The sequence below is a fragment of the Chanodichthys erythropterus genome, chromosome 2 (assembly GCF_024489055.1).
Source record: "Chanodichthys erythropterus isolate Z2021 chromosome 2, ASM2448905v1, whole genome shotgun sequence".
Classification (NCBI taxonomy): Eukaryota; Metazoa; Chordata; class Actinopteri; order Cypriniformes; family Xenocyprididae; genus Chanodichthys; species Chanodichthys erythropterus.
In genome coordinates this window covers 25286925-25299989 of record NC_090222.1, presented here as the reverse complement: position 1 = coordinate 25299989, position 13065 = coordinate 25286925, and the positions used below count along the sequence as shown (strand labels likewise).

Genomic DNA, 13065 nt, shown 5'->3' with positions numbered 1-13065 from the left:
AAAGTGGAAAACAAAAGTAAAGTGTTAAGACTTTAAATAAATTTCCCACACACACTTTGAAATCACCACAGCTATTTTAATGGATGTTTTGGAGCAATCATTGTCAAACAATCACTCAGTTCAGGTTAACTAAGCACTCATGGGAGGGTCTCAGTTATGCACAATTTATATAGTAGAATCTTTGTCTACATATATATTTATAACCATAATTTTGCTTCCACAGACAGGAAATTAACTTTGTAATATGGCTTCAAGATCTAGTAACTTAGCAAAATTGACATCTTATGAGAGCATAATCCAGCTATGTTCTCAACACACAGACACACCTCTAAAACTCTATTAATAAATATATATCACAGGAAAGAATTTAAATGCATTTTTAAACGTGAATTTGGCTGCAATTGTTATCGTAAATCAAGAAGACAATTTTTAGTTGTGTATCTCCTTATGTCACTGAAAACCTGTTTATTATTATTATTATTAGGCTATTGATATCCCAAAAACATAATCTGCAAAATTAATATTAACACAAAATTCATATGAGACTGGGTTTACGTGTATGTAACTTCAGATCTATACAGGGAATAAATATTTAATAGAAGATTCCCACTGGTGAACTTCACACCAGCTCACACATATAGACGCACACACAAACACACACACATGCAGGTAAATGATGTATTACAAGAAGCTTCTGTATATCATACACACACACATATAACACATCTCACTGATTGTATGGACCCTGTTTTAAGTCCTCTAATTTTTCCATCCATATCTTTACATTGTCCAAAATCTTTGAATAATCTAAAATGTGCAAAACAACAATATGCAAAGTAAACAACAGAATTCTGCATAAAAGTTCGAACCTTACAGGGATTTAAATAATTTAATTTAGTACAGGCTTGGGTTTCAAGTAAATTCAACAGAAAGAGGGTGATGATCTCATCATGCTGCTGTTGATCACAACAATTTTCCCTCAACTAAGGCAAATCTGCTTATCTGCACGCACACGACACTTTGGTACACAAATCAGACACATGGATAAAGAAAATGTATAATCAGACTTCACCACAGTTGACTGCTTAGTGTTCACTAGAGGTTTACTGTTGTTAGTAATATTTAGAATTTTTCATTTAAGGCAGAAGCTTGAAGCGATGCCCGCGAAGGCAATACAAGTGGCTGCATAGGACCACCTCAATATGTGAATGGTCACAGTGCCCTCTGGTGGTGACATGCAAGCAGGTCTGTATTACAGAACCAACAGAAAGAGACACATGGGGATAAGGAGGAAAGACTGTCACGCACACGTACAAATGATTGCAGTCAGGCACACAGGCATTAAGCACCATTCAGACTGATCAAGAGTCAGCTGACACTGATGACACACACCGGAGCTATAACAAATAAAAATTACAGAAAGGGATTCTGTTCTATTGTTTTAGCCTAAATATGTCTGAAGATTGGATTCTCGTTTAGTTATTTTATGCATTTAAGCAGGTAGAATCAGGATTAAATGCTTTATAAATCTTCATATGGGAGCAGGAAGGTTTAAAGTCACTATGAAGTCAAAACTGAATTTTTTTTTTTTTAATGGAATATTGCAGTATTTATTAAAATGACTTTTCTTTAAGTTCATGTGCCCTCATAGTCTTTAATCAAAATAACTTCCCCTCCCTCTTGCCACAACAATTTAAAGGGATAGTTCACCCAAAAATAAAAATTTGATGTTTATCTGCTTACCCCCAGAGCATCCAAGATGTAGGTGACTTTGTTTCTTCATTAGAACACAAATGATGATTTTTAACTCCAACCATTGCCGTCTGTCAGTCATATAATGCGTGTCACTGGGAACTTTGTCTATAAGAGTCAAAAAAACATGCACAGACAAATCCAAATTAAACCCTGCAGCTTGTGACGACACATTGTGACGACACCGATCGCTTCGTGTCTTAGGACATCAATGTGCCGTCCTGAGCAGCAGGATTTAATTTGGATTTGTCTGTGCATGTTTTTTTGATTCTTATAGATGAAGTTCCCATTGCTATGCATTATATGACTGACAGACGGCAGCGGTTGGAGTTAAAAATCATCATTTGTGTTCGACTGAAGAAACAGTCACCTACATCTTGGATGCCCTGGGGGTAAGCAGATAAACATAAAATTTTCATTTTTGGGTGAACTATCCCTTTAACTGGCGTGAGGGTGGGACAGCCTGTCACTCACATGAGATTGACCAATAGCAAACCACAACGATCCAATCAATTTGCGATGGACAAAATCAAGTCCCGCCCTACATTTTTTGAGAAGCCATTTCACCCCGATATACATCAGAAAAGACTATTGCAATGTCCTTTTCAAGCCAACTTTAAACAGAAGATAGGAATTCACACAGATTTAGAAATTTTAGAATGTTCTTAAATTAAATTTAAGAAAAAAATTGAACTGTCAACCTCACAAAAACATCCTAGAATCATGCAAGCTAGAGTTTTGCTACATAATTCTCTTCTGGAGCAAATGTTTGATCAACGTTTGAGAGGAAATAGATGTATAGAAATGCCTTGACTGGTCTTACAAATTCAGTGAGTAGAATTTCAATTCAGTTGTTTCCTTGAAATGAATGCCAATTAAAAACCATACTGAAAATGTGGACAAATGTAAGACATCTGAGAAAGATGGAAGAGATATAATGTTTTTACAAAAGGTGACTGTCCAAGATATACAACTGAGAACGGATGATCTTTTACACATCACACAAAGGGAACTAAAGCGAGCGTCCGACTTTTGTGGTGTAAATTTTGAGGTGTACATGTCCACGACTGGGCATGTTAAATACACACATTTTGTTTGTACTTCAGGTCCATCAAAGTGTGATTCATCCAGGCATGATATATCAATATCAGTTTTGTGTGCCTCTATTGGATTTAACCCTTGACCTGCTCCACATCTGAGCCATCTATTTCAATGTCCGAGTCTGAGAGCGAGCGTCCAGAGTGGTCTGAGTCATGAGAGTGTGTGTTACTATGCGAAGGCAGGCTTAGATCGCTCTCCTCTAAAGTGTCGGTCCTGGAAAAGAGACCAAGGTCCATCAGGCAGGTGGGCGTCCCGCTACTGTCATTGTCGCTATCATAACAGAAGTCCTCTAAGTCCACAAACCACTCGGGCCAGAACTTCCTCCGTATGCGCTCACAGTACATGGCGAGGTTGATCAGTTCTCCTGTGGACAGATAGACGGAATTGTTTATTGTGTAGCTTTCTTAAAACCTGTCAAACGGGGTTAGCTGAATGTGATGGATTTAGTTTTAATTAATTTAGTTTTCATTCATTATTAATTTTTATTACATTTGATGAATTAAACAACTTATAAATATACTTTATCACAAGAAAAAATTTAAATAACCCATTAAACATGAAAGTATTATGCAATCATTTAAGATATTTCTCCTTATGTAGAAGTATATACAGTACAGTCCAAAAGTTTGGAACCACTAAGATTTTTAATGTTTTTAAAAGAAGTTTCGTCTGCTCACCAAGGCTACATTTATTTAATTAAAAATACAGTAAAAACAGTAATATTGTGAAATATTATTACAATTTAAAATAACTGTTTTATATTTGAATATATTTCATAAAGTAATTTATTCCTGTCATGGCAAAGCTGAATTTTCAGCATCATTACTCCAGTCTTCAGTGTCACATGATCCTTCAGAAATCATTCTAATATGCTGATCTGCTGCTCAAGAAACATTTAATGTGTACAATTGTACAAAATATTTGTGTACAATATTTTTTTTCAGGATTCTTTGATGAATAGAAAGTTCAAAAGAACAGTGTTTATCTGAAATCTAATCTTTTGTAACATTATAAATGTCTTTACTGCCACTTTTGATTGATTTAATGGATCCTTGCTGAATAAAGTATTCATTTCTTTTCAAAAAAATAAAAATAAAAATTCTTACTGACCCCAAACTTTTGAACGGTAGTGTATAATGCTACAGAAGCTTTGTATTTCAGATAAATGCTGTTCTTTTGAACTTTCTATTCATCAAGGAATCCTGAAAAAAAAAGTACACAACTGTTTTCAACATTGAAAATAATCATAAATGTTTCTTGAGCAGCAAATCAGCATATTAGAATGATTTCTGAAGGATCATGTGACACTGAAGACTGGAGTAACGATGCTGAAAATTCAGCTTTGCATCACAGGAATAAATTAATTTGTCAAATATATTTAAATAGTACACAGTTATTTTAAATTGTAATAATATTTCACAATATTACTGTTTTTTACTGTATTTTTAATTAAATAAATGTAGTCTTGGTGAGCAGACAAAACTTCTTTTAAAAACATTAAAAATCTTAGTGGTTCCAAACTTTTATATACACATATATATATATATATATATATATATATATATATATATATATATATATATATATATATATATATATATATATATATGATTCTTAAAATTAAGTCACAAAGTCTAGGGTTCTATATAGAAACCCATTGAACTTTAATCTAAGAGTATAACTTCATTAAGAATACCGCAATATATTTCTATAGTGCTGAGGTGGATTCTGAATTGGCAACCTAACTGTAATGTGCAGAAGCACAAATAAATGCCTATAATGCCATCTAGTGGATATACTGGCTAATAACATTCAACAAACTGCCATGCAAGGGCACAACAATTTAAGAGTAGTTTATCCAAAAAATGAAAATTCCAATACCTTACTCACTTTTTCCAAACCTGTGTAATTTTCTTTCTTCCGTGGAACACAAAAGGAGATGTTAATCAGAATGTTCACACTGCTCTTTTTTCAAATTAAGTGAATGTGCTGTCGAGCTCCAAAAATAACAAATCTACCCCATAAACAAAATCCAAATGACTTGTGCACTATATTTTGAATATTCTGAAGCCATATGATCAGAAACAGATCTTAATTTATGTAATTTGTTGAAAACCTTACTTTTTGTCCTTATTAGAGTACCCATCCCCATTCAGTCTAACATCTCCTTTTGTCTTTCATAGAAGAAAGAAAGTCATGCATGTTTGGAACACCATGAGGTTGAGTAAATAATGACATTATTGGATAAACACACCCTTTAAATACCACAACATCCAAAACTCAAGACATGCATGAATTTCCCTTTTGTTCTCCAAATATTACCGCTTATGTTTTGATTGGCCAGTCAAAAATTTGATGCATACTGTTATGTTTCTATTAGGAATGCAAAACTGCAGTTGTGAGGTCTTGCTCACCTTTAATGAGCTGCTCGGGCCGTGTGCCAGGCAGTGTCCACATGGCTTGTGCAAGGTGACCGAACACTGTGGCATCCACACTGGACAGCTTCGGACCCATGATGTACTTCTTATCCCCTGAGAGACCGGAAAATAAATATTAACCCCCAGCCATAATGTAAGACAAATAATAGACTTCTTTAAAATTGTCTCAGAAACACATTGCTTTAAAACAGCCACTACAAAAACATATTTATACCCTTTAGTTTATTCAGTTATAAGATGGATATGGATTACATGAAACTACAACTCCATGTGATGACATGTCTTCATGTTTTGTGACAGGTGTAGTTTCACTGACACTTGAGCTATATGATACTAACTTGCAGGAACAAAAAAATATTGGCTTATACAATCAAACCAAAATGTATTCAGACACCTTGAACATTTCATTCATTAATACAGTTTATTCACTATAGTTTAAAACAATGGTAATAAAATATGACAAGATCTCAGAGTTAAACTGTGTTTAATCTTAATTATGTCAGATAACACTTGAGCAAAACATGGTAAGGTCAAAGTGTCTCAGTAATTTTTGGTTCCAAATTTTTATCATTTTTCATCATTCAATTTTTGTCACAGTTTACTTTATTTTGCTATCCTCACTTACATAAATGAACTATAGTGTCCTGCACCCACTAGTAAAAATATATTAAATATATCAAAAATCTATGAATAATTTTTGGTTTGGCTGTATATTTGATAAAAAATAATTTATGGCCTGGAAACAACATAGTTACACGATTATTCAAAAGTTTGGGGACTAAGATTTTTAAATGCTTTTAAAAGAAGTCTCTTTTGCTAACCAAGGCTGCATTTATTCTTTCAAAAATATAATAAAAACAGTAATACTGGGAAATATTATAATTGTACAAGTTAAGAAACTTTTCTTAAATAAATTTTAAAATATTTAGTTAGCATCACATGATCAATCAGAAATAATTACAATATGCTGATTTGGTCTTTATGAAACATTTCTTATTATTATTATCAATGTTGAAAACGATTGTGGTGTTTAATATTTTTGTGGAAACTATGATTTTTTTATTTTGTCAGGATTATATTATGAATATAAAGTTCAAAAGAACAGCATAATTTTTTTGGTAAAATATTAAAGGTACACTATGTAACTTTTTTCGTTCAAAATTAACTATTTAAATAATGAGTCAATCCTTCTTCCAAAACGTCTTATACTGATTCACTATGGTAAGTCTATTATAAGTGATTATATTTTAGACCTAGAGGGGAGAGATTGTGTGTATAAGTCACTCGCTCGTGCGTTTCTTGTCATATACTGTATGTAAATACAGAAAAGTTGCTCTGGCTACTGGTAGTGGCATAAGTTAGTTGTCACAATGAACAGAGGAGAGACTGCTGGTAAAAAGAAAATGAGAATCAACATTGGCTTGGCTTTTCGGAGATGGTGAGAATTGAAGGATTTGAAATGCAAAAGCGATGTGGAAATGGTGTTTTTATTACTCAACAGCTGAGCAATGTATTTTAAAATGAATGCAGATTTGTTTTTTAAAGTTACATAGTGTACATTTAAATATTGTGATCTCATCACAAAAACATGTCAGTACTCACCTAGCAGTGTGGCCAGTGTGCGCATGTCCTTCTCCATGAGGGTGTAAACCTCCTCTTTAGTGAAGCAGCCAATGCCATGACAGTACATCTCCCTCTTTACAATCCCACCAGTCAGCTGACACAGGATCCATTTGAGCAGGTCACTGAGGGGTCCGGGAAGGTCCAGCATCCTCTGAGTCTCCTGAACATTATCCACCCACTGACAGTATGCAAGGGTCCTGTGAGGACAAGAGAGAGAAGAGTGATTTAGAAGTGATTCCCTCCATAAGTATGTATAAAGAGCCATTTGTACTGTGGGGGAAAAAAGGTCATATGATGAAGACAAACTGTTTAATAATGATATAAATAATTGGCTTTTATATTGTCATTTTTCTAAAGCAATACATTTTGCAAGTAGTGATGAGACTTCGCAAAACCACATGTAGATTTGTTTTGATTTCTTACAGTTAAAAACCTGAAAGATACTTTTTTCTACCTAAAGTCTTTAGAAAGCAGATAACAGTGTAAATGCATTATAACATGCAAAAGAACCATAGAATAAAACGTAGTTTAGACTAAGATATTTTAAAACTTTACTGTGCTCTAATACGTATGCATGTACTGTTTATTTAAATGCATAAAACATTTATTTAGCAGCTGCTTTTATCCAAAACAACTTACAAATGAAATCTACAACAAATAATTGATCATAAGCACAAGCAATTCTTCATAAAATGGGCTTATTTATAATTCAGAGTTTATTATAACTGAGTGCAGCTTTAGTATCACAGAAAACAAATTCAGTTTGGCCTTTGAGATTAAACTTTGAATTAATTCTCTGCTCTGTGATTATCTGAATCAAATTAATTAAAGCTGTCTTTAATTAACTTCTTTGCACACCAGGCAATGCATTAATAAAAGTCATTCATCCAAAATGGCTTTAAGCGCTCTTTGGGTTCATGGTTTGAACTCACCACTTGGAATTTACAATCAGCCTTTCATCAGGTTTGAATCAGATTCAAAGAGAGTAAGTTCTGTGCCAAAAATAATGACTTTATTCAAACATGTTGCATTGACCAATATGGCATTTTAATCTGTAAAGACATAATACATGAATTCCATGAAACAGTACTGTATCATAACTCTTATTTATAGCTCAATAAATGTCCCAGCTCAGCAAGCTTTTCAGCTGACATACACAATACCACTCCAAAGTGGACACAGATATTCAAACCTATGAATTATTCAATCAATAGCCATGTGCGAGCCTATATATAGCACAGTGTAAAGCGTTTCTAGGCAGTGTGAAGACAGAATGCAACAGAAAAAGAAACAACAACAAAAAAAATTGAATTCATTTGAAGAAAGCTCATAATGCAAAAGGAATGAAAATAATGAGATTAGGTTGTAAGAAAGGAGAGTATTTATACCATTGCTCTTCCCCCACCGTAACATACATATATATATATATATATATATATATATATATATATATATATATTTTTTTTTTTTTTTTTTTTTTTTTTTAAGTATAATGCTTACTCTAGTATACCCAATTTGTAGGATTATGTTTCAGCACCACTCATTATTTTTTTTCTTTAGAAATCTGCTGCAAGCACTGCAAATCTTGCCAGATGTACACTCCAAGCTTATCATGCATATTTTTATTGTAAGAATTTACTATTATGGACTCATACAACTTTTCATTCATTTTGTTATGCAAATAGAAATGGCTGTTTTCAAGGATTAAAATTTTACAATTTAAATATTACAATTTGGAATAGAAATTTGAAATATTTTTTCATAAAAGAACACATTCACTTTGATTAAGTATTACAAAAATGACAAAGGTTGCTAATAACTAAAGTCTAGTTAAAATCAGTCATGTGTATGGCAGCTTGTACTTTGTAATTTGCATAATACCAGCCTATGGTCTTCATTGGCTGCCAGCGAATGATGTCATTTTGACCCGCCCTCAAACACTGTAGTTGTAGCTGAGGCCTGGAAGAGTTTGTTCGTGTTGTCGACATGTCGAGAAGACACTGTTTTCTGTGCTGCGAAAGCAAATCCACTTTGCATGCACTTCCAAAGGAAGGAGGATTCGTGCTCAAATTGATACGGTAAAACCGCCACTGTTAGTGTTCGTATCAGTGTATATACAAGTGCTGAGGAAGCTGAAATTCAGATATGGTAATGAGGGTTTAGTTTCCGACACATGTGGTAGACTAATCACAACAGACTGAGCCATCTGACCAATCAGAGCAGAGTAGGCTCTCAGAAAGGAGGGACCGGATTCTTGATTGAACTGTTTCAGAAAACTGTGAGAAAAGCTGTGATGCTGCAATGCATATTATAAGAAAGTTAAAGTGTTTTTTTGTCCTTGAATGTATGCATTCAAGTATGCTGTTGTAGGAGACCTCTGAAACTAAATCAGGAACATGTAAATATAGCATAATAGTGGCTCTTTAGGATTTCATTCAAATTAATAATTGCTCAACTAAACAAAAAACTGTGCAGAACTCCATTGACTCTTGTCAATAATAAGTGCATATTTGCCTCTCACATTCCAGCAACGGCTCAGCAGCAGAAGTGACTCATTCTGAATGCCAACACATGACTCACCAGTAAAAGTGTTCCTCCACCATCGTGGTGATGGCCCGCGCTACTGCCTGCTCCTGAGCGCTCAGACTCTTGTTCAAGCTCACACCAAGTTTCTCCTCCAGGAAGTCAATTATAAATTCAGTTCCGCATACCTGCTCGTAGTTATACTCAACCCAAGGCATCTTGCCCTGGGAAGAGAGGCTTCCGTCAAAGTAATTCTGCAAAGAAAGAAATATGAGGGTGAAAAGATGTAAACCGTTAATAGAGTTATTTTTGCAATTTATTATAATAACAATAATAATTTAATAATCTTTATTCTAGAGCATCTGGATGTGAATGAAAAAAACATAATTTTCTAAGGGCTTTCTTGAATTTCAGTGACATTTCAACAGCAGATGGTGTGACTTCCAATAACTGCATGTAACCACTGATCAAAAGAAATGGACTCAATAATCCATATGGCTCCTTCATGCATACTTGATAGGGCAGATCAACCATGCGCAGATATGTCTCCAATTTCAGGCAGAAAGGTGACAGGCTTGGCACCCCGTTTTTTGGCCTGGAGAACTGGTGAAGGATGATGGCGTCTTTAGAATCCAACTCCTGCTCCTTCCTGTAAGGAGGCGATCAACCATATATTGTAAAATCAAACAAATCCTATTTGAGATTTCAATATGAATTGATATAGTAAGTCAAAATACTGATGGTTAAATATCACAGTCAGACATATGTAAGAAAACTTTACATGTATTCATTTGCCATGCATTTTTATCTAAAATGACTTCACGGTACACATTTTACCATCATATTTTTTCCCAAGGATATTCCATCACTCTAGCATTGCAAAGCGTCATGCATTACCAGTTGAAGTACAGCAAGAAAATGGTTTTACAGGAACACAATTTAGCTTTAAAAGCAGCTATTTAGCCTCCAAAAATCTTGTGGAGTACAGTGGAAAACACCTTATACTATAATTATGAGGAAACAGCAGGATGTGTGTGGGAGGACACAGTCAGGTCTTATTTTACAAGCAGCAACTACAAGCTTACAAAACAACACAACCTCCTATTCTGATCACAAACAAGTTTAGAAACAACAGGCTGAAAAATTCACATTTTTCAAACTCTAATCTAAAACAGGACAAATCTGTCCACATTTAGTGATCATTAATAAAAAGCAATCATGATTTCTACACTCAGAGCCAACGACAACTACAGATTTCCAAGTAATAACACAGTTTAAGTGTGTAGTAGACCCTGTCAGGGCACATATGTGTTTAATATGATATACAAAAAGAAATTCCTAATACAAACAGAAATTGATTGCAGATTCATTTGCATAATGATTACATAAAATGACATCAGAGTATTCCACCTGTGGGTCTGTAATTAACCATGATGGTAACAGAAAGATACTCTTGACCATATTAAGATCACAGAAAGTTTACCTAATGCACTGTTTTGTGGCATGTAATTATCACGTGTCATTGCCCAGGCCAAAACAACACACTCCAGGACTTATTTTCTCAATTAAAGGTGCAGTAAGCAATTTCTGAGAAAAGCTGTTAAAAAAGTGGATCAGACCTGAGCACCAAAACACATTTGTAGCTAATCAGCAGTAAGGGGCGCATACACTCATTGGGGGGGGGGGGGGGGGGGGGGGTGCATTTTTTGCAGCGCGTTCGTGAATTTGGGGGCGGAGCTATAAAGATAAGGGTGTGATCGTTTTGGGTAGGGGCATGTTTGTTTTGGTAATTTCAAATATCAATAGCGTTTCTCGGAAATCACTTACTGCACCTTTAATATAAAAAGGCCAAACAGACTCCACTCACCCTCTCAGCTTTACATTTCAGATGCTTTCATGTGGCTCTAAAATGAACATTCTGATGCACTACCAATGTCTATTTATGTTTTTTTGTTTAATGTTTGTTTATTGCACACATTTGTCTTTTTATGTCATTATCAAAGACTAATTTCCATTTCATGGCAAACTGAATAGATAAAGTGTAAAGCATCAGTATGAATTGAATGCTGCAGAGCTCAGGGCTCAAACATGACGCTGTCCACTGCTTGTGGTTCTGAAATCTCCCAGTGAAGTATTGTTTGACGATAAAACGTATTTTGCCACATTAAAAACAGCTGTAAGTCTGAAAGTTAAGACTTCCAATAGCATAGGAGCGCCTTGAATTTATTAGGTAATGGCCAGCAGATAAGGAAGGTCGCTTGTACAACACAAGTCAAGGACATCGCGATCCAGTGAAGTAAACAGTCACGATCACGTGCCGCATATTACGCTTCATTAGCACTAAGAATGAAAGTAAGGTGCTGTTGGTCTATGCCAACGTAAACAAGAGACATTCCAGCTGAGTAGTACTGATGACAGGGCGTTTTCATACGCTCCAGTGCGGCCAAAAACCGCTTGTGCATGTAATGTAGAAAACGTGACTTGATGCAACACAGCGGACGCGAGCTCAGATGGCTCTGGCACTGCCGTGCGTACTAATTTACATTTCCCTCTAGACCGGCTCAAATGTACAAATGATTTATGATGAGCTATTATAAACAATAACATAAGGTAATTTCATATATCATGTGACATCACTGCAGGCCGAAGCACTGACCTGATGGAGAGCAGCTCGTGCAGTAGATACGCAGCCGCAGCCAACAGGGCACCTCCGGTGATGTAAAGCGTCTTCCTCCACCAGGAATCCGATACCAATCCCGACATGATCCCGCCGAAATCCTGCACGGGGACGGCAACTATGTACCCATAAAATAAGTGACGCTCATCAGAGCCACACAACCCGAAGGACGGGCTCTGATTCCGGCCGAGATCAACCACGAACGACCGGGAGGAGGCGAAACCAGCAACCCAGTACATTCTCTCTCTCCCCCCGCTTCCTCCAACGAATCCTACGCCACTTCATTTATCCATATAAATATGGACAATTGTTACATGGTTGTGTGTTATGTCGGCCTCTTAAAGCAAAAGAAAAGCATTTTAACGGGATTTGGCTCCCGCACGCAGCTCCGCATCCTCCTTTGTTGCTGTGCTGGAGCTGAGTGACGTCACGGCGCATCACACATGGAAACTAAGCAAATAAAACACATTCAGGCTTTTTATTAAACGAAATACGCAGGCCTAAGCATAATATGAGGGACATTTTGGTTTGCGATAAACAGCTTTCATTTCGTTTTAAACAGTTACAATATATAAAAGGTCGTTCAATTCTTTATTCTTAATTTATCCTTCAGTTACGTCATGCATTTTGACTTATTTAAAGACTGTAATAGATTATATTATATATTATGTGTATGTATACATGTGTATGTATATATCATCCATATATATAGATATATACACTGTGTTCCAAATTATTATGCAAGTGTCATATCAGTAGAATTCAGATTTTAGTTTTTCTAAGAAAGTGTTTGTTTGTTTATTTATCCATGTCTTTTTAGATAACTGGTCAATCTCAGACAAAATAATTTGCCAGGTCTACTTGGGTAAATGGAAACCCTACTTAGAGGTTGTTCCATATTATTAAGCAAGACACAGTTCTTATGCAATATGGGGAGGAAGAAAGATCTTT

The 13065-nt window shown here is 35.3% G+C and overlaps 1 protein-coding gene across 1 annotated transcript; it reads right to left on the bottom strand.

Annotated features, from left to right (window-relative positions):
- Positions 1 to 2157: 2157 nt before the first annotated feature.
- On the bottom strand, positions 2158 to 12729 carry faxcb (failed axon connections homolog, metaxin like GST domain containing b). The gene is made up of 6 exons (XM_067394369.1): positions 12094 to 12729; positions 9951 to 10086; positions 9495 to 9691; positions 6894 to 7111; positions 5268 to 5384; positions 2158 to 3217 (listed from the first exon to the last, which is right to left on the bottom strand). Exons 1-6 carry the CDS (start codon positions 12351 to 12353, stop codon positions 2925 to 2927), a joined length of 1221 nt encoding a protein of 406 aa, XP_067250470.1. The 5' UTR covers positions 12354 to 12729; the 3' UTR covers positions 2158 to 2924.
- Positions 12730 to 13065: the final 336 nt, after the last annotated feature.